Source organism: Talaromyces proteolyticus (genome assembly GCF_021365285.1).
Source record: "Talaromyces proteolyticus strain PMI_201 chromosome Unknown BGW36scaffold_9, whole genome shotgun sequence".
NCBI lineage: Eukaryota > Fungi > Ascomycota > Eurotiomycetes > Eurotiales > Trichocomaceae > Talaromyces > Talaromyces proteolyticus.
The window spans coordinates 771,091-791,657 of NW_025764285.1; the positions used below are offsets into that span (position 1 = coordinate 771,091).

The following is a 20,567-nucleotide window of genomic DNA, read 5'->3' on the forward strand; positions in this document are numbered from 1 at the left end:
GCTGTAGCCCGAGTCACACCGAATAAATAAGAACCCCGATTATGAGATGATCCATAATAATGGGATCTCTTACGTATTCCACAGTTTTTCATCCTATGATATACGTCATACGTGCATTAAGCGGACTAGCTTCATCTGTCAAACATGTACCTCTCACGCAATGTTACTGCATGTCTCAATTTATGGTGCCGCTTACGCATTGCAGCAACTCCGAGTAGCCACATGTATAATACATAAAATATGAAACGCGCATGAAATGTGATACGTGTGCAAACCCACTTGCGACTATCTCCGAAGTGCAGGAAAGAACAGCACTTGACAGGTACATGGCTGCAGCCAGAGATCCACAAAATACACTAATTGAAGAGTATAGCACCAATTACTTCCAGTGCAGTGTAGTATACATGATTGATTCGAATCAAGGCTATTCCCAACACTGCACCCTTCATCTGCTTCTACGTCGTTTATACATTCTAAATTGTAAGGCTATCTTTCAGTTCAGAATCTTCTCCGTTCGATGAATAACAATTTTTCTAAGTATTCTATTCAATATCACAAACCTCAATTCCAAGAAACCCTTTACCTCCTCCTTCCCCCGCGCTGCTAAATCACGATGAGGCCGCCTACGGAAAATCAACACACGATAAAGCTTCCTACGACACCAAAAGTCGCTCTCGAGACTGTGAAAGCTCGTGAGGTAGTTCATGAATGGATCACGGCCTTATCGAAGCAATTGAAAAATGGCCAAGCCTCCGAGCTCTCCGAGCTCTTTCATGAAGACTCCTGGTGGCGAGATATGCTTGGTCTAGACTGGGAATTCCATACCATTCAGGGACTTCAGCACATCCAGGAGTTTGTCTCTCAGAATCAACCACGCGTACAGCTGTCCAACCTTCGCCTTCCAGACGAAGGTAAATCGCAAGCAATAGTGGAGAGCCCGGTTGAAGGATTGACGTGGATTTCTTCAATGTTTTTCTTCGACACTTCCATTGGTAGTGGATGTGGAGTAATATACCTAACTCAAGAAGTGGAAAATGGGAAGTGGAAGGCATATTCTGTTTATACTTCTCTGCAGGAACTTCGGGGGCGTGAGGAAACGCTTGGATTGAAACGACCGGAAGGGACAATTGAGTCAATGCCAGGGGGACATTCCAGAGGTAACTGGATTGAGCGTCGTCAGAAACAGATTGAATTCGAGGAAGAGGAACCTACGGTTCTCATCGTTGGGGCTGGTAAGTAAAAATACATCGATTATGCAAAAGAGAAAAAAAAAGTATCTATCTTATTAATATTAATATAGGTCAGTCTGGTCTCAATCTTGGGGCTCGACTTCAAGCTTTGAATCTATCCTGTTTGGTTGTGGACAAGAACGAACGAGTGGGTGACAATTGGAGAAAACGTTACCGCGTAAGTCGACATCTTTCCTTCTCATACGCCCAACTGACTATTCAATAGACTCTAATTACACATGATCATGCAGAAACATGTCACATGTCCTACCTCCCATTTCCTAAGAATTGGCCCAAGTACTCTTCAAAGGACAAACTGGCCGACTGGTTTGAAGCTTATGCTTCAATAATGGAGCTAAACGTTTGGCTAAAGACCGAGATTAAAGTTGCTGACTATGATGAGACTAAGAAGCGATGGTCTGTCATCCTTGTTCGAGATGGAGTGGAGCGACAAGTCCATCCACGGCATATTGCTTGGTGCGCAGGGCATCTTGGATTACCAAAAATACCCAATTTTCCTGGCGAAGAGAAATTCAAAGGCACAATCTACCATGGCAGCCAACACTACGATGCGGGACAACATAGCCCTAAAGGAAAGAAAGTGATAATCGTCGGTACCGGCAATAGCGGACATGATATTGCTCAGGATTTCTATACACATGGGGCTCACGTTACGATGCTACAACGAGGTGGAACATACGTTTTGACGGAGCAAAAGGGCTTGCCTTTACTCCCGGAAAATATGAACATTGAGAATAATCAGTATAAACTCCGAAGGATCCTTATTCACATATCTATCATGCTCCACTCTATTTAACTGACTTTTTTTATTTTGCAGAACTTGTATCGAAGATGCGGATGTTATGTCTGAGAGTTTGCCGTGGCCAGTCACCTTGGCGCTGTGTGTTGATCTAACGAGAAGGATCACGGCCGCCGACAAAGAAACACTGGATGGGCTTGAGAAAGCAGGATTCAAGTTGGAATTCGGTCACGATGGCGCTGGTATTTTACGCCTCATTGTTGCTAGAGGAGGAGGCTACTACATCGATTTTGGTACCAGTCAACTCATTATTGATGGTAAAATAAAGGTAAAGAATTGTCCAGAGGGTATCGCTGGTTTTGATGAGCATAATATACTCTTAAATGATGGAAGCCATCTGGAAGCGGATGTGGTTGTACTTGCCACTGGTTATGACAACATGCGAGAGTCAGTGAGAAAGGTTCTTGGTGATCATCTCGCAGATCAGTGTAAAGATGTATGGGGTCTAGATGAAGAGGGTGAAATCAAGACGGTAAGAAGAACCTTTTCGATCTCTTCAAAGGTTTAGGTTTTCAAATTGCGCTAATGGAGAACATAATCAGATATGGAGGCCAAGCGGGCATCCTGGATTCTGGTTCATGGGAGGAAGTCTATCTCTTTGTCGGATTTACTCAAAATTTGTGGCCCTACAGATTGCAGCCACCGAAATAGGTCTGAGATCGTAACGACTCACTAGAATTCATATGAGGGAAGTAAGATCCATAGGTAAAGAGAACAGGAAATGATACAGTCGAAATATTACCTATAGCAAGTAAATACTATTTCCTTAAAAACTGCTCGGTATTATGAAAAGAATATGGCATAAAGCAGTTTTCAGGGAGCTTATACACTTGTCATGTCTAGATTTGAATATAATGGTGAATTTTACCGATATTAAAAACATAGTACACTACTGTGCTTTACATCGAACTTCCCAATAACCCGAACTACGTAAAAGGTAATTACACCACGCGAGTAGAGACTAAGTCGAGCCGTAACAAACAAGAACAAGTCTTTCTTCAAGAACCGCAACAGGACTCTCAATACCCGCAGCCACATGCTGCTTATACTCCCATAAATGCGTGCCAAGGAAATACATATTAAGCTCGGTGATTACTAAATTACGGATAGTACATGTAGATTTGGGTTTCCATACATCTGAGCCAAGTTCTTTTACTCTCCCTTCAAATGTTTGCTGAAGAAGGTTATTTAGAATTTCTCGTGCGCATTTTTGGATTGAATTCTGGTCAACTGTTTTCAAAAATTCTATTTGATTTAGAGAGAATTTCGCCTAGAGCTCAAGGTTAACTATGACATCATATATTTTACTAATCAAATATACTATTCTGTCAATATACATGCTAGGTGCCTTTTTTTGCTTGTGTACTTGAAATTTATTTTTCTCTTGCAAGGATCGTGGTGTTTCAGATCATTTATTAATTCAAGTCGATTAAATGCCTTGTTTCCAGGTAGAAAAGGCCATTTTCCTGATTCCAGGCAAAAGAACTGGATCGGGGCGGGCAACTTCACCGCCATCTCGAGTTATGATACCCCAACTGCATACAACAAGTTATCCCTTCCTTAGTTGTATCAGTCGGGCACTTTATTATTCAGCGGTCACCAACATTGACTTGTCTGTCGGCTAATGGCAGTCGACCCCTTGCTTCAATGCGATGTACGCGATGTCTTGAGGAATCAGTCATGACTCATTCTTTGTCTCCAGTCGAAAGTCCAGTCTCGGCCCCTCGGTAAGAAACTTCCCTCGGATATAACACGCTTAAGCCGGGCGACAAACGTTCACTTCAGACCAAAAGCGTTTCCATTTTTTTGGTTCTTTGTTTGTAATCATGTTTGATATTGTCCACACACAGCTGTGTAACTATGACGGGCACCCCACTCAGTGCCCAGGTTTATGATATGGCACACGGACAGAGCATGGCCATGAGGGCTACATTAATGACGTGAAACCTTTCCGTTTAATTTCTCCTTCAAGCATCTTATTAACTCCAGACAATGTCTGCCACAGTAAACTGCGAAATCATTCTTCTATCGCTGACTTCGGTGTCATCCTTCTCGGATATCTTGGCTAAATCCGACGTGAAGCCCTTGACTACCGCCAAAGTCGCACGGTGGATCATCCCACCGACAGTGCTGTCAGTCGATGCATTGACACAGACCGAATGGGATCTGGTACTATGTTCCCCACTGCCGGTCTCTATTCCAGATGAGTGTCGGCCTTTTATCCAGCGGTCATGGAGCGCGACATTCGCTGCGCCCGCGGAGCTCGTTTCGTCGTATACTTCCATCTTCACTAGCCTGGCAAGCAATATCCCCGCGCGCACAAAGCATATGGACCAAGTTACAGGTAGTGATGAGGGGACTTCACTCTCAACAGAATCGATGCATGTTCCGATCGAATTGCGGAATTGGATGACCACCTTCTCGGACACAAATAATCATCCGCCCGTCATCATGCTCAACTTAATGGCCTTCAAAGACGTCCAAAAATACGGTGGGTACCGCGAAGCACTCTCAAGAGGTGTCGGTAAACGCCATGGCCTCAAACCTTTACTCTTTGGACAGGTGACAAAATGCTCTTCGATTACGCTCGAAGGCGGTCCGGAATGGGATTTGGTTGGCTTGATCTACTATCCCTCCGTACTCCATTTCGCGGATATGCTGGCAGATGAAGAGTACCAGGAGATTAGACGAAAATACCGTGATGGCTCTTTGGTCGATAATCCAATTCTGTGTCTCTATAATCCGTAGAACTAGCAACATCATTTAAATGATCTAAATGCTCTGGCAGCTTTTTGTGGATTTTATTTGACCATAGAGAGGCTCTCTGCTGGAGAACCACTAGGGCTGTTTTGGTGAATTCGACTGCAGATATACGTTCAGTAAACTAACTAGATGATTGACAAAAGAAATCTTTTTTTTTCCCATGAGAATCAGTGATTCTACGAAACTTGAAATGGTGTCACTGCGTAGATTGCCTCGGCCATTTTCGCCGCCACCGGCCAAATTACCCCAGCGCGGAGGTGCGATGTCATCTTAAAAGATGAGAACACCCCGAGTCTATATTCGTACTTTGGAAACTTAGGTTTGAATCAAAGATGCGCACTATATTATTCACAGAAATGTCTGGTTTCGGGTCCCAGACTAACATATTGATGTACTCAGACTCGCTATTGTTGCTGAGCGGGGCAAAGGCGCGATCACGCTCTTTGGGGATGATATTTAGGAAAATGGCGGGAAATGTGTGAGCTTCAATAGGTAAATGGAGGGCATTTGCCGCTGAAACCTTGCTCGATCAGGAAAATACATCAATTGATCTCACACTATCACAGCACAAGAAAAAGCAGGTAATACCCCGGGATGGCGAAATTGGCCTTTACTGCGAAAAAGTTCCCCCCTTATCATATAGTTTGCAATTCATTAAATTTTTCTTATAACGGCTGTCATCTTGTTCTTTACAAAAAATAAAGCCTCCTTGACAAAAATTGCAAACTATCGACCCAACTCGTTTTCACCCTCATATACATCGAAATTCCGCACAGAATGTCATCTACTAATAAACGCACGTCGCTTTTATCACCGGCGCCAACAAAGGTCTCGGTCTTGCAGTGGCCGAAATCCTCGCTAGTGAGCATGGTTATCATGTCATCATAGGCTCTCGAAACGCAGAAGCAGGCCAGCAAGCTGCAGCAAGCATATGCAAAGAGCGCCATTCCGCCTCAAGTGTTCAACTAGATCTCAACTCTGAATCGTCAATCAACGCAGCCATCCAGACAATCGAACAGGAATTCGGATTCCTTGATATCCTGGTGAACAACGCAGCGGTTTTTTCTGATGTCATTCCCTGGATAGATAGACCGACTTTGGGCGCCTACGAGCTCTTCAGCACTACGTTCGCGACGAATGTCGTCGGCACGGCTGTCTTAACCGAGGGACTCTTGCCTCTACTACGAAAGGGACAGGCGAAGCCGGGACGCATAGTTTTCGTCACGGGGAGACTGGCTAGCATGGCTTATGCAATTGAGGATAAGAAGAGATTTCCCGATTGGAAGGCATACAGCGCTAGTAAGGCTGCAGTGAACATGCTGACGCTCAGATATGCCGAACAGTTGGAGGACGATGGGATTAAAGTAAATGCTGTGGACCCCGGCCTCGTGGACACGGATCTGTCTGGACATATAGAGGGTGCTTATCCACCAGAAATCGGTGCCATAAGTACTGTGCGAATGGCTACTCTGGGAGAGGATGGAGCGACTGCTACATTCACTGACAGGGACGGACCGCTCCCGTGGTGATTGTAGCGGGAGTCGATCAAGTTTGAGAGTTTGTCGAATGTAGCTCAGAATTTTATTACTGATGTTATTGTGCAAGGGCCTTTCTTGAGACTTTTAGAGAACGTGTATAGAAAATAATACATGAATTGCTGAGTGATTTGATGACGCGAGTTCATTGGACAACGAAGACTCGAAGTCGCTAAGCCGAATTTGTGTACCGCGAATTTGTCAGCGAGTTCGCCATTTTGCTCTGGTTGGGTGTTTCTCAGTAGTGAGATTCTCCACATCGAAACATCGATATCACTCACCATCTATACAACTCGAGTATGTCGGAATTCCTCTCCTCTTCTCCGTTTGTTCTGAAATAGATATACCAGGATTTTTTCAAGACATCATGGATGGCTTTTCTCAGCGCTCTTCAGCAGCACTGACTTCAAGTTCCATACGCTGTTGTCCCCACTGTGAAAAGGTATTCAACAGAGGTTAGCTGGCATACCAAAAGTAACCCCAGCTTCTGTAACTCACTATATAAGAAATCCAATATAAACGACATGTATTATATTGTCTCCAGGCAGAGACAAAGCGCAAAGGTCGGCCTAGATCCTGTGCGAATTGCAGCACCGCCAAAACAAAATGCAGCTTCGACCGGCCACAGTGTTCAAGATGTGTTAATAAAGATCTACTCTGCGTCTATGAAAGAGCAAAAAAAGTGGGCCGTGGAGGTGACGGTCGAGGAGAGCCCATGGTCTTCAGAACAGACGGGGATTCAAGTCTCGTTCGCGCAAGTTCAAAAGGGCCCGAAACCGATGTTTATGATATTCCCGATAGTGTCATCGCACTTGGCCGGGAAGATATAGACCTGAACGCCATAGAATGGGAAAACTTAGACTGGGACTCAAGCTTTCAGCAAGGTGGATTTCTGAATTCTACATCCAGGAGTTTCTCAGCAAGATCGGCCACCTTTCGACAAACCCTCTTTCCGGCGGCGCCCGCAATTCCATCTAGAAGGAAAGCTGTTACACCTCGTTATGCACTGAGTACGCCAGTCGAACACGGTGTCAAGTTGGTGCTGCATATCATCCATGCTTTTCCGCAGATGATGTTGCGTCGACAGACATTTCCTCCGTTCATTCATCAACACTGGCATACTACTACTCTACCCGAGAAGCTGGCAACTTGCATGAGTATAGCTCAGCTCTTTGCTTCAAGAACCCAAGAAACCAGACCTTTTCTCTGGCGATCTATTGACAGTGAAAATCAACGCTTTAGGGACGAAGTAAGAAATTTATACCGAATACGATGTGTTGACTTTATCAGTAACCGATGTTGGTAGATGATGATTTATGCCCCTCATGAAATTATTGTTGCCATGCAAGCACTTGTTATTTACACAATAATGGCTATTGTGGATCAAAATGGCGAATCACCTCCTCGCTATTCATACTTGGCTCGCACATTCAAGGTCTGTTATATTTCGCAATCCGCCTGTTTCCCACTGATTCTTGCGTGGCAGGTATTGACAATAAGATTCATACAATTGCTCGGCACAGCTCCTTTTTCCGAGGCCGAATGGGCGAATCCAAGTCTTCAGTGGGAAGATTGGATTTTTGCGGAATCCCGTAGGCGGTAAGTAGTCATTGTCTAGCCTTTAGAAGGTTACAGAAAGTTAAATTTTCATTTCTTCTAATGAAATTTTAGATTAGGCTGTCTTTGGTTTGTCATCAGCCGGCTCATTTGCCCGGACGTGGACTTACTGTGTCCAACTTTGAAAGCCGCCCGAAACAAGCCATTATGTACAGCTAAAGGCATGTGGGAGGCCCGGTCTCGCGAAGAATGGGAGACTGAGCGTTCTTTTTATAACGCTAGTCTCTTATACTTGGACATGTGGAATTTTGGGTCGTTGATAGATGCACATCACGGTCAAGGGCCCTTGAATACCATGAGACTGGACGCCTGGGGAGCCAGCACCGACAAGATGGGGGCTTTGCTGACTATTGCAGTCTCTCTGTTTGATAAAGATCTAGATGAATCCCAAACGAGTCAGTGATCGGCTGGCCCCTTTCCTTATGAAATAGCACTATATTCAATTGTATACGGATTGCTCAATCCTTTCCTCACGAATCTTTCTTCCCTCTCCAGTAAATAAAAATACTTTGGGACTTAGGCAAATAGACCGGTGTCCATCAGTAGTCGTCGATTACTTCCCAATGTTCAACAACAATTGACTTTAATTACGAATCAAAACGTCCGAATCTGTATTTGATATACTAATATGATCCTACTACAAATTCTGAGCACAATTAATTAAGCGCTTTAGGGCATCGGTCGAAACTTCACCGAATTAAGAATAGGTTGTCATTTTGCTATTTTTTGCGAAAATAAAGTGATGTTGCTGATGCCGACTTTGAACTTCCTAATAGATCCTAAACTATCACAAGTGACATTTCTAGACAGACTCTAGAGATGGCCAAGAAGACTGTAATGCAAATAACCGACCATAGTTATGTATACTTACTTTTAGGGAACTTCAATCCTGGTCATAGCTGACGGTTTATAGAGTCTGGTTTTCCGCGAGTATGACATCGACCGCCTGCTCAGCGATGGCGTAGATGGTCGCTTGGCAGTGAGACGCTAAAGGTACAGGAGCCTAGAAATTCGAAAGGTAAGCCACATCTAGTCTAACTTTTACGACTAAGCACAACCTCATCTCACCACACTAGCATCGGCGACTCTTAAATTATATACCCCTTTCACACGCAATGAGCCATCAACCACGGAGCCCATGCTGGCCGTACCCGCTTGTCAAGGAGCTGGCATACTACCCATGCGAACATGAGCCTCAATCAGGTCGTCAGGATCATTGAATGATAGCAACTGATGACTCTCAGGGAGGATTTCCTGTGTCGAACATAGTTGCCCAAGTTACAAGCAGAAAGGTTTTTTGGGGGACGCTGGTTATTATATGCTTTTCAGGAGGTATTTACTGTTCGGTACAATCAAAGAAATAATAATTGATGGAGATTAGTTTGTTACTCTCATCGAATCGGGATAACAATTATATACATAGAACCTTAGGCATTGAAAACACCCTTCCCGTCTCCTATTTTCAGAAAGTCCTCCATAAGGATTTATTTGAAATGAAGTTTCGGCTTATCAATAAAATTCTACCTGAAAGTCGAGAATACAGTAGATAAGAGATGAAGAGAGAGATTCGCACATTTAGTTAGGCTGCCAAAAATGTCTACTTGCGATCTTCTGTTTGATTGTGATCCACTGGCCATTGTCGATCCTTTTTTTGTAACTCATGAACGTGTCATCATCATCCCTATCCGGGAGAATGACAGACACATCCCAGATTCGCGACGACAGGTTTATGTTGGGCCGAAAAAAGTCCTTAGTTTTTGGACTCTGGAGGTCAGCGTCTTCTTCATCACCTGTATCCACGGTGCATAATCCGTTTTCTTCGATTCGTATCACCTCCTCCAATACTTTAGCGAGAAGAGGCCCATTCCATACACCCTCCCGATGAGGAGCTGACCGTAGAATCCGAATGGCCAGTCTTCGAATGCGAGGAATGCGACACTTGAGCGCTGTGTAGTACATAGGAAGGATGAAACCCGATTCCACGGTAAACCCGTGGCATGACTTCTCGGACTCAGGGTCGCAAAGCATGTCCTTCACTTCTTTGATTTCCGTAGTCAAACTTGCCCAGTAGTTCCACAAATTTACAAAGCCGGTCAATATTGCGATGAAATTCTCCGTATGTGAATCAAAAATAATCTCATCTTCCGATAAGCAGACTGAGGCCATGACTACGGCTAGCTCGTAATATATGGTTAAGAGACGAAGCCCAAACTTCTCTTTGCGATCTGCATCTGCCTCAATACGGGCGAGAGAGGCATCGTATATCTTGCGCCAGAGGGATAGATCATCGAGAATCTTGCGTTGTATGTCCAAAGTTTCTAAGTTTTTTGTAGGTAGTTGCGACGCCCGTAGACGGTAACAATGTCGTTCTAGACAGTGGATTCTGTTTAGTAGATCATCCAGAGTCTGTCGCGCTCCTAAAAGAGAGGAAAATGTGTATGGAAGGGCATTTTCTCGCGGGTCTCGTGACATAACAAACATATGCCATGGTACATGGCCGAACATGGCAGCCTGGATGCTAAGACGTGAGTATGAATCGATCAAGGCATTATGAGCAAAGTCCTCCGCATGACTCAGTATATTAGGTGATATTGAAGATCGAGGTTGTAGGACCGAGATATTAGAAAGTAATTGGATTCCGTAATATAAATGCGTGCTGCCCTTCTGATACTGCCCACGTAGATATTCTAGTGTCACAAAGATCATGCAGGTGATCAGAGCCACGCGTAGATTATCTTTACCGGTGCTGCCCGTAACTATCCGAAGGTGTGTGATAGCTTTGTTATACTGTTGTAGTGTGAACTGCTCCACATCAAAACCATACGTCGTGGGTATAGCCCATAGGCCTTCGCCCTGCTCAATTCTATGCGCTGCCGACAAGGCCACGATGGCATGGCGAACAGCAGGTTCCTGAGCACTTGCTTGGAACACAAGAGTCTCCCAAAAGTCGGATACAAAAAGGCCTGCAAACTTCCTCGTAGTCTTATCCAAGAACCAGTCGAAATGGATTTGCTCCTCGCGGCTGAGGTTGCCGGCTGGAACCGGGGTGCAGTAGACTGAGAGTGCCCGGTTGCTCTGCGGCTGGTTGTACGGGCTACCACCACCTCCCCAAATGCCATAGCCGCTGCAAACCCGGCCGGTTGAGATACAGCGTCTACAGGCTGGCCGACTTTCGTCACATTTGACTCGGCGTGTCCTGTAGGACTACTTTAGAACGGTTCATACTGGAGATTGGTGTCGAAACTCACTTGCAGGTTTTACAGCCTGTCTTGACCTTCTTTTTACCGTGCAGCTGGTGTGTCAACTGTCCAATGGAATTATACATGGCTATAAAGCAATTCGATATTCGAATATTGTGAGTGAAGAATCGCAAAGAACGAGTTTTGGAGAAGAACAGAAATCGCTTGGATAGTTGCGTCTTCCTATTTGGGCAGTGGGGCATGCAAGGCAGTCTAGTCCGCTCGGAAACCTTGATGTATGATTGGCTTAAACATGAAATGGTGGGTCTACAGTGATGCGATTGCCTCTAATTGGTCCTACGTTTAAACCCGCTGTTTAGAGCCAATGAGTATAGAACTTTGAATAGGCGAAGATGATCGCCTTAACCCCGGAAATATAGTTTCATTTCATGGGTGAGGGGATTAGAAATAGAATTATGCTCATTGTTTCTATGAATTTCTCTGAGCCTACAGGAGTGAGGCTATATAAAGGCCGGTTGTGCCGTACGTAGTGTTATCCATCGCAGATTCTTAACTGCACTAGCTATTATCTTTGCAATTATAACACGCCTATATAGATCAAAATGTCTATTCCAACTCGACATCTTGGCCGTGGCGGTCCTCAGGTACCTGCGGTTGGTCTTGGCCTAATGAGCTTGGGTAGCATATACGGAGCAGCAGGCACCCTTGAGGACAAAGTCGCCTTCCTGGAGCATGCGCATGCAACTGGCCAGCGATTTTGGGACACTGCAGACATGTATGCCGATAGTGAAGATGCTGTAGGCGAGTGGATCAAGCGCTCTGGTAAGCGCAATGATATCTTTCTCGCCACGAAGTTTGCAATCTACCGTGATATCGAAAAAAATATTTTTTCCCTTCGGTCCGACCCGGAGTATATCAAGACTGCTTGCGAGAAGAGTCTGAAGAGACTGGGGGTAGATGTAATTGATTTGTACTATTGTCATCGTGTGGATGGAAAAACCCCCATTGAGGAGACCATTAGAGCCATGGTCGAGCTAAAGAAGTAACTACCTTCTTTCCCTCTCGAGAAATATTGCGATTGCTAATGCATCTGATCTCGGCAAATAGTCAGGGAAAGATCCGGCACCTTGGACTCTCAGAGGTGTCAGCAGCAACACTGCGTCGAGCCCACGCCGTCCACCCCATCTCCGCACTACAAATGGAATACAGCCCGTTCGCACTAGACATGGAGAAACCGGGAATCGACCTCCTGAACACTTGTCGTGAGCTAGGTGTGGCCGTGGTTGCCTATAGCCCAATCGGTCGTGGTATTCTTACTGGAGATATCCGGTCGTTTGACGATTTCCCTGCAGATGATTTCCGCCGCGTTCTGCCCAAATACCAACCGGAGCACTTCCCCAAAATCTTGGAGCTAGTTCAAGGACTAAATGCTGTAGCTCAAGCCCATGGATGCACATCGGCACAGGTTGCAATTGCATGGCTCCTTGCACAAGGACCTGACATCATACCAATCCCTGGCACTAAGTCAGCCAAACGGATGGATGAAAACGCCGCTTCTGCATTAATCGAATTGACCGATAAGGAGGTGCAGGATATCCGCGATCTAGTCGAACGCTCGGAGGTTCCTGGTGATCGTTATCATGTTTCGTAAGTCTCTTTATTCGTTTGGAAAAGATTCTTCTGCTGATTTTTTCCTTTGTTATATAGCATGCAGATGAACGTTATTGCTGATACTCCGCCCCTCTGAAACTAAAAGCCTACCTATGTATTCTTTGTAAAAGTAAATAGTGAGGCTTAACAATATCTACTTCAAATGTTACAGTAAGGTGACAAAAGTTTGAATAGACCACCAAAGTAAATTCGCCGTTTGAGCTCTCCCGATATCAATATCAATAATATTTGACCTCTTTGCATCATATACGGACGGACCTCTAAAGACGCCTAAATAATCTGACATGAATTAGTGTAGAAAGACAGTTAGATGGTCTTAATACTATATTAAAACTTTTGTCATATTGGCGTATCACTAGCTTGATCAACCCTACACCGTTCCCAGGAGATTTTATCCACCACCCGCCTGTTTTTCCATATGCCTTTCTACTACATACATATTCATGTATGTAGTAATGAAGTCACAATAAGTATTGTCAAAGAAAACATACACAATATCAATTGATTATTATGTTTCAAATTAATCCATCTTGTAGGGAAAATAATAAATAAACATCAAATCATATTCTATATTTTTATCCTGATGCAAAGCACAGCAATATATTACCACATTTCCTACAATTTTCTTATAACTCTGTATCAGTTGATGGTATACCCATTCCACCCTATCACCTGCGGGTCCATCACTCCAGCGATAACAGACGAAGAATCCCTCGGGGATAGCCCTCAATCAATCCCATTTGAGATCAAACTCCAATTAATATCTATGAAACCTATGATCCCGGTGCGCTACGCGCCTATTCATCAACCCCGACCTCCTAACCACCGACGGCGACGGAGATGGAGCTGGTCTCGGAGCAACAGCAAGCGCAGTCGACTCGACGGGGTGCGCGGCCACGACGATTGAAGAAGACGGTGTTGCTGGGGCCGCGGGGCGTTGTACTGACGGACTCGATTCAGTGATTGGCCTGATGACGGCGGAGCTAGATCGGGTTGGGGAGGCAGATGAGGTGCGGATTTGAGCAGAGGAGGAGGGTCGTCGTGGCGTGGACGATGGGAGTAGGGTTGAGCTTCGGGGAGACGGTGAAGGGGAGGTTTCAACGGCTCTGGTGATGCCGGGAGCTGAAGAGGGTGTGCGTGATGAAGTAGTGGATGGGGCAGCTGGGCGGGAGGGTGAGGAGGGTGAAGCTGGGGCTGGAGGGGGAGCTGGCGCGCTTGCTGGTGGTGCTGGTGCTGGAATGATGGGTTGTGCAGAGGAGGCGGCTGTTGGACAGGTGGTTACGGTGAAAGTGACGGTGGCCGTGGTAGTATCTGTGACCGTTCTTTCAGGCGGACAGGTAAGAGCGGAAGTCGAGAGCGAAACCGACGGAGCACTCGACGAGGCGGGTCGTGGAGAGGAAGAGACTGAAGGGAATCGAATAGGCAAGCTGGACCTTGGCCGTGGAGAAGGAGTCGAAGGCAGTCGAGAGGGACTAGGGTTACTAGGTAGTCTGCTGCTAGCTCGCGATGGGGATGGTGACGGGTCAATTTGAGGGACGGCGATGACGGAAGAGGCTGCTGCGAGCGTTGCGAGGAGGAGACTGGGAGTCTTCATTTTGACGGATGATAGTCCTGTATTGTGAAGGATTTGTGGTTTTCTTTCCCAGTTCGAAGTACACGAAGATCTGGATGAAGAGTATAGAGAAGATGATATGCGAGAGAAATAAGCCAACAGATCGGACTGATACGGACATTGTCTAATAAAACCGCCCAATCGGGATCGTTTTTCTATAAAAAAGGTAGAAAGAGTTACGGAAGTGTGTTCCGTAGACCCAATGGAATAAATCACTGTGACGCAGATAAGGATCATTTTGACATCTTATGCTAATGAAGATAATGCTATATACAGCGAAGATGTTAATTGAACAGAGACAATGAAACGACCTAATTGAGAGGAATTCCAAAGACAGACGGAAAAGGAGAGACTATCGACTTAATAATCTCTAAATCTGCGATGTGAATATCTGCCGTATCAATTGATATGCTGGCTTCGCCCTTACTAGAGAAGTGGGGCGATCTCTCCGTTGGGTAGGAAAAGGCGGACCGCATGATATATATGATATCATTGTCGCATGTCGTAACGTCGTAGATGATCTTTCTAGAACACAATCCATGGGCGATTCCAGCCGACTTTGACCAGCTTAGCAGCCGTGAATGCTAGCAAGCCGCCAAAGTAACATGCCGTCACAAACGCAATGAGACCCCAATACTGACCGTTACACCTCGATAGAATCTCTCCAGCAATAGGGATACCAGTCAATGTGCTAAGAAATGTCAGACAGGATACCAGAAATGTATAATGACGATAGAACCGTAACATACCCAAAACTGACAATAGTATATGCCGTGGCGTAATATCGGCCGTAATTTTCCGTCTTACAGAGTTGACCCACGCATACTGGGGTCAAACTGATATTACTGCCGCTGAAGAAACCAAATGTCAGGGCATACACAATCAGAAGTGCCCTCCTATCACTAGCCGGAAACCAGAAACAGGCAGTGCTGAGTAAACAACCTAATATTGTGATAATCATGGTATTAAAGCGGCCAAGGAAATCCGAAAAATAACCCGGAAGCCATCTGCCGAAGACGGAACCGACGTTGAGAATGGCAAGGATTTGATATGAGAATGAGCTTGAGAAGCCCTCGGCTAATGCATAAGAGGAGATATACGCAATCGGCACAAACAACCCCCATTCAATGAGGAACACGCCCGCGGTAGTGAGACTAAAGATTGGATCTTTAAATATACGGAAATCGGGAAGAATATTTTTCTTTGATGCTGGCTGGGACGGAAGTCGAGAACGAATAAGAATGCAGGCGCTGCCCAGTGTCAACAGGCAGAGAAGGACAACAACGCGGGTTGCCCACGCAAAGCCGATTCTAGGGAAGAGCGCCTCGAGCACCAATGGAAACACAATTCCACCCAATGAACCCCCTGTCGATGCGATACCAGTGGCTTCGCCTCGTCGCTCGTAGAAGAAGTGACCGATTGCAGCAATTGCAGGTGTGAAGATCAACGATGTGCCAACGCCGGTAATTATGCCGAGAACAACCATAAAATGCCAATATTGCGTGCAAAAAGCCACCGAAATCATGGCAACAATAATAAGAATAGACCCCGCTAGCACAAGGAGACGCGGTCCTTTGGCGTCGAAGATTGGACCTATCTGGACACCACAGAAGAAGGTAAGACAAGCGTATACGCCAAAAATCCAGCCCACAGCTCCTTCACTATAATTCTGCAACTGATGCGTCGAAATGTAAGTTTGAAATGTGCCGATTGTGTTGATGAGACCAAGAGATCCAAACAAGCCTAGGAAACTCCCGAGCACAACAAGCCAGGCTTGCAACCCGCCTTCGGGATATGTATTCCCGTATCGATCCATTGAGGCTCGTGTGACGGTATGTGACAATGAGACGCCGTCTCGGTCATCACGGCGGGATATGATCGATTGCAAAGCGACATGTTCTGTTGGTCTGTTTTCAGCATCGGGGGGAGCTTGGTGGCATTCTGTCTCCACTATCTCTTTGTTTAGGCTTGAGCCACCCTCGTTACTCCCTAGCACACCATCTGCCTGCTGGGCGACTCCGATTCCTGAGTGGGCATCATCCTGAGTGTTAGGCATTACCGTTGACTGAGATCAGCAAGCTAGCTATGGGAGTCTGATACACGACCAGTTGTAGCCACAGAGAAGCAGACGATGATAGACACTGCCAGAGGGCATCAACAACAGCGGACCACACATCACGTAATAATAGCGAGGCGAAGAGAAATATTTAAAGGAAATACGGGCCTGGGTGGAGTTAGTCCGATTCCCTTCCCCCGCTTGAGGAGCAAGATCCACAGTAAACCCTAAGGCTGAAGAGACAACTTCGTCTGCCGGCCTGTCTTTTTCTCCAGGTCTTTAACGGTGGCTTGACGTCGTCCATTCGGAATCGAGAGGAGTGAAGATGTATGATAAAACGAGGCCAGCGGTGAGAATGGCAGTGCGTGCTTAGCAAGCAGGAGCAGTAGCGATATGGCGAGCTCCTGCTGCGGGAGACGGCCTGCTCCGTTGGGTAAGAATTCTTCAAACAGGAAGGTCCAGGCCGCCCATTATTAAGCGGCACGTGATAGTTCTGCATTTTGGATGCAAGAGTATTAATAATAATAAGAACGAAAATGATGATGGTAATGACAATCATAATAACTAAATACTCAACCTCATTTCCTAATATACAGCAGGAACAAAACACTAACAGAAACGCAAAGCTCAACAAGCAAAACCGCAAACGCAATCATGTACAAATGCCAAGTCATTCATCATGTCATCAAAATCATCTCATTGCGGCATATCATAAGCTCTTCAATCCATTCTCAGTTCTGTCTGCCACACCTCTCAGTTCGTTCGTGGTATTCATAATAAAATCTTAGTCTCGTTGCAGGTAAATTATTCTTACTTTTCTTCATCTCGTTAAATCATCAGTTCGTATAGCTCATAGTCGGTGTATCGGGCCGTTTGAGGCGATGCTGGTTTGTTGGTAGGGGTTGCCGTTGTTGAACGGTCCAACAGAGTACGGGTTGGCCAGTGTCTTTACTCCGATGCTCTGCTTGAGTCTCTCGCGTCGTGCTTCGAGTCTTGCCCTTGCGCGCATTTGTCTGGCCTGTCTCACCCGCTGCTGGAAGTCGCGGAGTGCTGTCAATGGCATCAAAACTCTCAGTCGTGACCGGGGTCGTACGGTGCGGTGTTGGTAGGGAGAACCAGTTCGAACAATCCCCATTGCGAGGTTGAGGTTGCTCTGACTTTGTTGATGCCGAAGGGCGAGGCGGTGGCGCGAGCGTCGCGATTTAGAAAGGCGACGAGCGAGCGCCAGTGGGCCGGCAAATATAACCCGCTTCTGAGGCAGGCCCAGGCTGTTACTTATAAAAGTATCTTCCTCGGGTGCGTTGAAGGGTTGTGGAGCGGGGTTTACGAGTCCATCATCCTTGTCGTCGAAATCATCCCAGAACCCACGAGGTCGCCAGAATGGATGGAGTTGGCTATCCGACGCTTTCTCTGCTCTTCTGTTCTTTGCAGATCTTGTCGAAAGGGATCTGAACAAGGGCGGGCCTGGTGTATCTGAATAACGTCGTGCGCTCAATGCACGTCTTACCGAGCCTAGCCCACGACCGAAACGGTTGCTTCTTTGTTGATTCACTTCAGCATCGGCTATTTGCGGATTGATATCGTCTACTGGAGGTGCTGAGACAAGTGCTTGTACGGGTGGCTTAGGTGGCGTGCGCGGGTTTCGAAGAGGTGAATCGAAATTCACAGCTGCTGTAGACTGCTTTGGAGTGCTTACCTTGCCAGACGGTTCTAAATCCCAGTCACGTAAAGCTCTAACAGCACGAGACTCTGTCTGCACGTAAGGATTGATAAGCAAGAGCGACTCGTTATTATGCGGGAAAAAGGAAACCGTAGTAGCTTCTCTAATTTCAATAGGACCAGGTGAAGAGGAAACGACCGAGGACTGCGTAAAATGTAAAGAAGGCGCGCGAAGTCGTTCTCCATCATCAATGTGGAATTGCAGGAATGGGGATCCAGGTTGCTCGGATGGTTTGGGCTCATCAGGCAGGATGATTCTTGGTGAGGGTAACGCAGCTGCAGTGACTTCCTTCATGGGGGGGTGCAATGTCAGGCTCATCGCTTCGGTGTGACGACGCAGGCTTTCAGAAGTCAAGGAGGTCGTACGAGAATTACTTCTGCTGGTGGGTGCCGACAGAGATGAGCTGCGCGGAGGTATTGGTGGACGCGTCAGATCTCGACCCCGGCTGTCTGCCCTGCTATGCTCGCCTGTCGAAGGAAGGGAATCCGACATTGTTCGTTTCCTCCGTCTTGGTAGCGAGTCACTGGCTTTGCTGCGAGAAATGCTGTTGTTACGATGACTCAAGTCCTGGGATCGAGTGACCGACTGATTGCGGCTGGGAGGAGCAGAAGACTTCAAAGAAGAACGTCTTTGGGGAATAACAACAACCGGAATCACCTCAGCTTTGGGAGGGTTGCCCGAAGTAGCGCTATTTGAGACTGACATATCCGATGCCACGCTGTGTCGGTTGCGATTTGAAATGCGGGCGGATTTATGTACCAATCGATGCGGTGAGTCGCCAACATTGAAATCAAGAGACGTGTTGGTAGATGGTGGATCTGGTGAGCTCACCGACCGCAGAGAAATCCTTTTCTCGGTATGTCTCAGCGTCCTTCTCTTCTGAGGCGTTGGTTCGATCACCCGTGCTTCAATGGTTGATGTGAACGAGCCCGCTGAATTTCTCCAGGAATCGACTCGGTCCATCAATTTTTGCTCATGATCCGTTAAGTCCCATCCTATCTCCGCTCCAAATTTCGCTAGCGCTAAAGCCTCCGAAGATTGATCTAAGCCAGATGGTAGTGGTTCCTGGCTTTTGCTCGGAGATTTTTCAGCGGTAGAACGGACACGGTTGCCTTGTCGACGCGTTCCGTTGGGTTGGCGCTTGCGCGGTAATGACGATGGCGACGTTGTCACCGTCGTTTCCTTCTGGTTACTCTTCCTCTTAACGCAGCCATTCTCTTTCGCCTTTGGTGTTTCAAACGCTTCCGGTTCTAGCTCCCTGTTAGGAGGGGTGACAGGGCGTTCTACATCAATTGCGAGAGGCGATTGCTTCAAAGTCGGCTTTCGACGATGACGCTGAACAAGCGAATGTGTTGATGGACTACCGCTCTCTGTGAGGTTTTCGTCCGAAAAGTTCTCTCGTGCTGTTTGGAAGGACTCGGCTTGCGAGGACATTGACGATGCTAGGAACAAGGGAGGTCGAGCCTTTGGGGTAGCATCTCTCACGCGAGGTGGCGTGATATCGGGCGTAGGTGGACTGAATCCCGTGACTGGAGTCGCAGTGCCGTTACTGAACGGAGATGAAAGCTGGTCGTGCGACGAGTCCCCTCCGTTTGGATCTTCTGGAATTTGGTTGGGAGGCGTCAGTGGCAGTGAGGGTGTGATTGAAACAGCAGCAGCACCGTTGGATTTTTCATGGTCAGTGTCGGTCGGAAAGGTCATATCGATTGTATACGATTTGGATTCGATATCGCGGCGTCGGGGAAGAGATTTATGGGCCTTGAAAAGCGGTCGATCCAGCGATGGGGCACCGATAGGGGCACTTACGAGCTCGAGGTCGGGCATCGCGAACTAGAGAATTCCTCGGTATACTCAGATATAAATGACGGCTTTCGCGATAAGTTCATATCAAGCTGATCCAGAATCAATCGGGCGCCCTACAGTTGGTATATTAAGCCACTTTGTGTTACCGAATCCCCATACTTGAGTGAAAGACCGTTGAAGCGCCTGGCTGCGCTGTCTGGATACGCAGGACTGTAAATGAAAGTTTTGCGATTTACTTCCGTGGGGGCTTTCTTTGCTTTTTTGTGTCTTCGGGATAAGCTCGGGCAGACGTAAATATTAACGAGTCGGACGACAGGCCGATAGAAAGGGTTTTCGGATGGTGATTCTTAGCGATTATTCCAAGGCCCAAAAGGAGAGATAGGACCTGGCTGTTGCGAAGGATACGGAGTGACGAACAGAAGTTAGAGAGACTGACGGTCGCGGTGGATCGGACGAGCGGTGGCCTCGTAGCAGGAGCACGGGATGCTGTGGAAGCGATCGAGCGATGCGACAGGATCGCAGGGGAGCGAGGGTCGTGGTG

At 46.7% G+C, this 20,567-nt stretch overlaps 8 protein-coding genes across 8 annotated transcripts; 4 read left to right on the forward strand and 4 right to left on the reverse strand.

The window, feature by feature from the left end:
• The first annotated feature begins 392 nt into the window (after positions 1 to 392).
• Positions 393 to 2,929, forward strand: BGW36DRAFT_383790 (flavin-containing monooxygenase). Its single transcript, XM_046216714.1, has 5 exons — positions 393 to 1,232; positions 1,301 to 1,407; positions 1,456 to 1,991; positions 2,068 to 2,521; positions 2,592 to 2,929. The coding sequence occupies exons 1-5, from the start codon at positions 614 to 616 to the stop codon at positions 2,712 to 2,714; spliced, it is 1,839 nt and encodes a 612-aa protein (XP_046069477.1). The 5' UTR covers positions 393 to 613; the 3' UTR covers positions 2,715 to 2,929.
• A 1,112-nt stretch (positions 2,930 to 4,041) lies between these two features.
• Positions 4,042 to 6,341, forward strand: BGW36DRAFT_429840 (uncharacterized protein; the record flags this gene model as incomplete). Its single annotated transcript, XM_046220745.1, has 2 exons — positions 4,042 to 4,747; positions 5,641 to 6,341. The coding sequence occupies 2 exons, from the start codon at positions 4,042 to 4,044 to the stop codon at positions 6,339 to 6,341; spliced, it is 1,407 nt and encodes a 468-aa protein (XP_046069478.1).
• Positions 6,342 to 6,615: 274 nt separating this feature from the next.
• On the forward strand, positions 6,616 to 8,434 carry BGW36DRAFT_383794 (uncharacterized protein). Its single transcript, XM_046216715.1, has 5 exons — positions 6,616 to 6,802; positions 6,854 to 7,596; positions 7,654 to 7,782; positions 7,834 to 7,946; positions 8,019 to 8,434. Exons 1-5 carry the CDS (start codon positions 6,715 to 6,717, stop codon positions 8,365 to 8,367), a joined length of 1,422 nt encoding a protein of 473 aa, XP_046069479.1. The 5' UTR covers positions 6,616 to 6,714; the 3' UTR covers positions 8,368 to 8,434.
• Positions 8,435 to 9,539: 1,105 nt separating this feature from the next.
• BGW36DRAFT_399066 (uncharacterized protein) lies at positions 9,540 to 11,289 on the reverse strand (the record flags this gene model as incomplete). The annotated part of the gene is made up of 2 exons (XM_046218481.1): positions 9,540 to 11,160; positions 11,213 to 11,289. The coding sequence occupies 2 exons, from the start codon at positions 11,287 to 11,289 to the stop codon at positions 9,540 to 9,542; spliced, it is 1,698 nt and encodes a 565-aa protein (XP_046069480.1).
• Positions 11,290 to 11,766: 477 nt separating this feature from the next.
• BGW36DRAFT_301311 (NADP-dependent oxidoreductase domain-containing protein) lies at positions 11,767 to 12,911 on the forward strand (the record flags this gene model as incomplete). Its single annotated transcript, XM_046211675.1, has 3 exons — positions 11,767 to 12,206; positions 12,272 to 12,811; positions 12,872 to 12,911. The coding sequence occupies 3 exons, from the start codon at positions 11,767 to 11,769 to the stop codon at positions 12,909 to 12,911; spliced, it is 1,020 nt and encodes a 339-aa protein (XP_046069481.1).
• Positions 12,912 to 13,592: 681 nt separating this feature from the next.
• Positions 13,593 to 14,429, reverse strand: BGW36DRAFT_463461 (uncharacterized protein; the record flags this gene model as incomplete). Its single annotated transcript, XM_046222212.1, has 1 exon — positions 13,593 to 14,429. The coding sequence occupies one exon, from the start codon at positions 14,427 to 14,429 to the stop codon at positions 13,593 to 13,595; it is 837 nt and encodes a 278-aa protein (XP_046069482.1).
• A 543-nt stretch (positions 14,430 to 14,972) lies between these two features.
• On the reverse strand, positions 14,973 to 16,503 carry BGW36DRAFT_301048 (putative MFS monocarboxylate transporter; the record flags this gene model as incomplete). Its single annotated transcript, XM_046211661.1, has 2 exons — positions 14,973 to 15,138; positions 15,197 to 16,503. The coding sequence occupies 2 exons, from the start codon at positions 16,501 to 16,503 to the stop codon at positions 14,973 to 14,975; spliced, it is 1,473 nt and encodes a 490-aa protein (XP_046069483.1).
• Positions 16,504 to 17,353: 850 nt separating this feature from the next.
• Positions 17,354 to 20,047, reverse strand: BGW36DRAFT_429846 (uncharacterized protein; the record flags this gene model as incomplete). The annotated part of the gene is made up of 1 exon (XM_046220746.1): positions 17,354 to 20,047. The coding sequence occupies one exon, from the start codon at positions 20,045 to 20,047 to the stop codon at positions 17,354 to 17,356; it is 2,694 nt and encodes an 897-aa protein (XP_046069484.1).
• Between the last annotated feature and the right edge of the window lie 520 nt (positions 20,048 to 20,567).

Bases quoted from the DNA above. Each gene is read 5' to 3' on its own strand.
- BGW36DRAFT_383794 (XM_046216715.1), top strand. From the start codon at position 6,715: ATGGATGGCTTTTCTCAGCGCTCTTCAGCAGCACTGACTTCAAGTTCC. The intron at 6,803-6,853 runs GTTAGCTGGCAT...TCACTATATAAG, and splicing joins TGAAAAGGTATTCAACAGAG to AAATCCAATATAAACGACAT. The intron at 7,597-7,653 runs GTAAGAAATTTA...CGATGTTGGTAG, and splicing joins ATCAACGCTTTAGGGACGAA to ATGATGATTTATGCCCCTCA.
- BGW36DRAFT_383790 (XM_046216714.1), top strand. From the start codon at position 614: ATGAGGCCGCCTACGGAAAATCAACACACGATAAAGCTTCCTACGACA. The intron at 1,233-1,300 runs GTAAGTAAAAAT...ATATTAATATAG, and splicing joins GGTTCTCATCGTTGGGGCTG to GTCAGTCTGGTCTCAATCTT. The intron at 2,522-2,591 runs GTAAGAAGAACC...GAACATAATCAG, and splicing joins AAGAGGGTGAAATCAAGACG to ATATGGAGGCCAAGCGGGCA.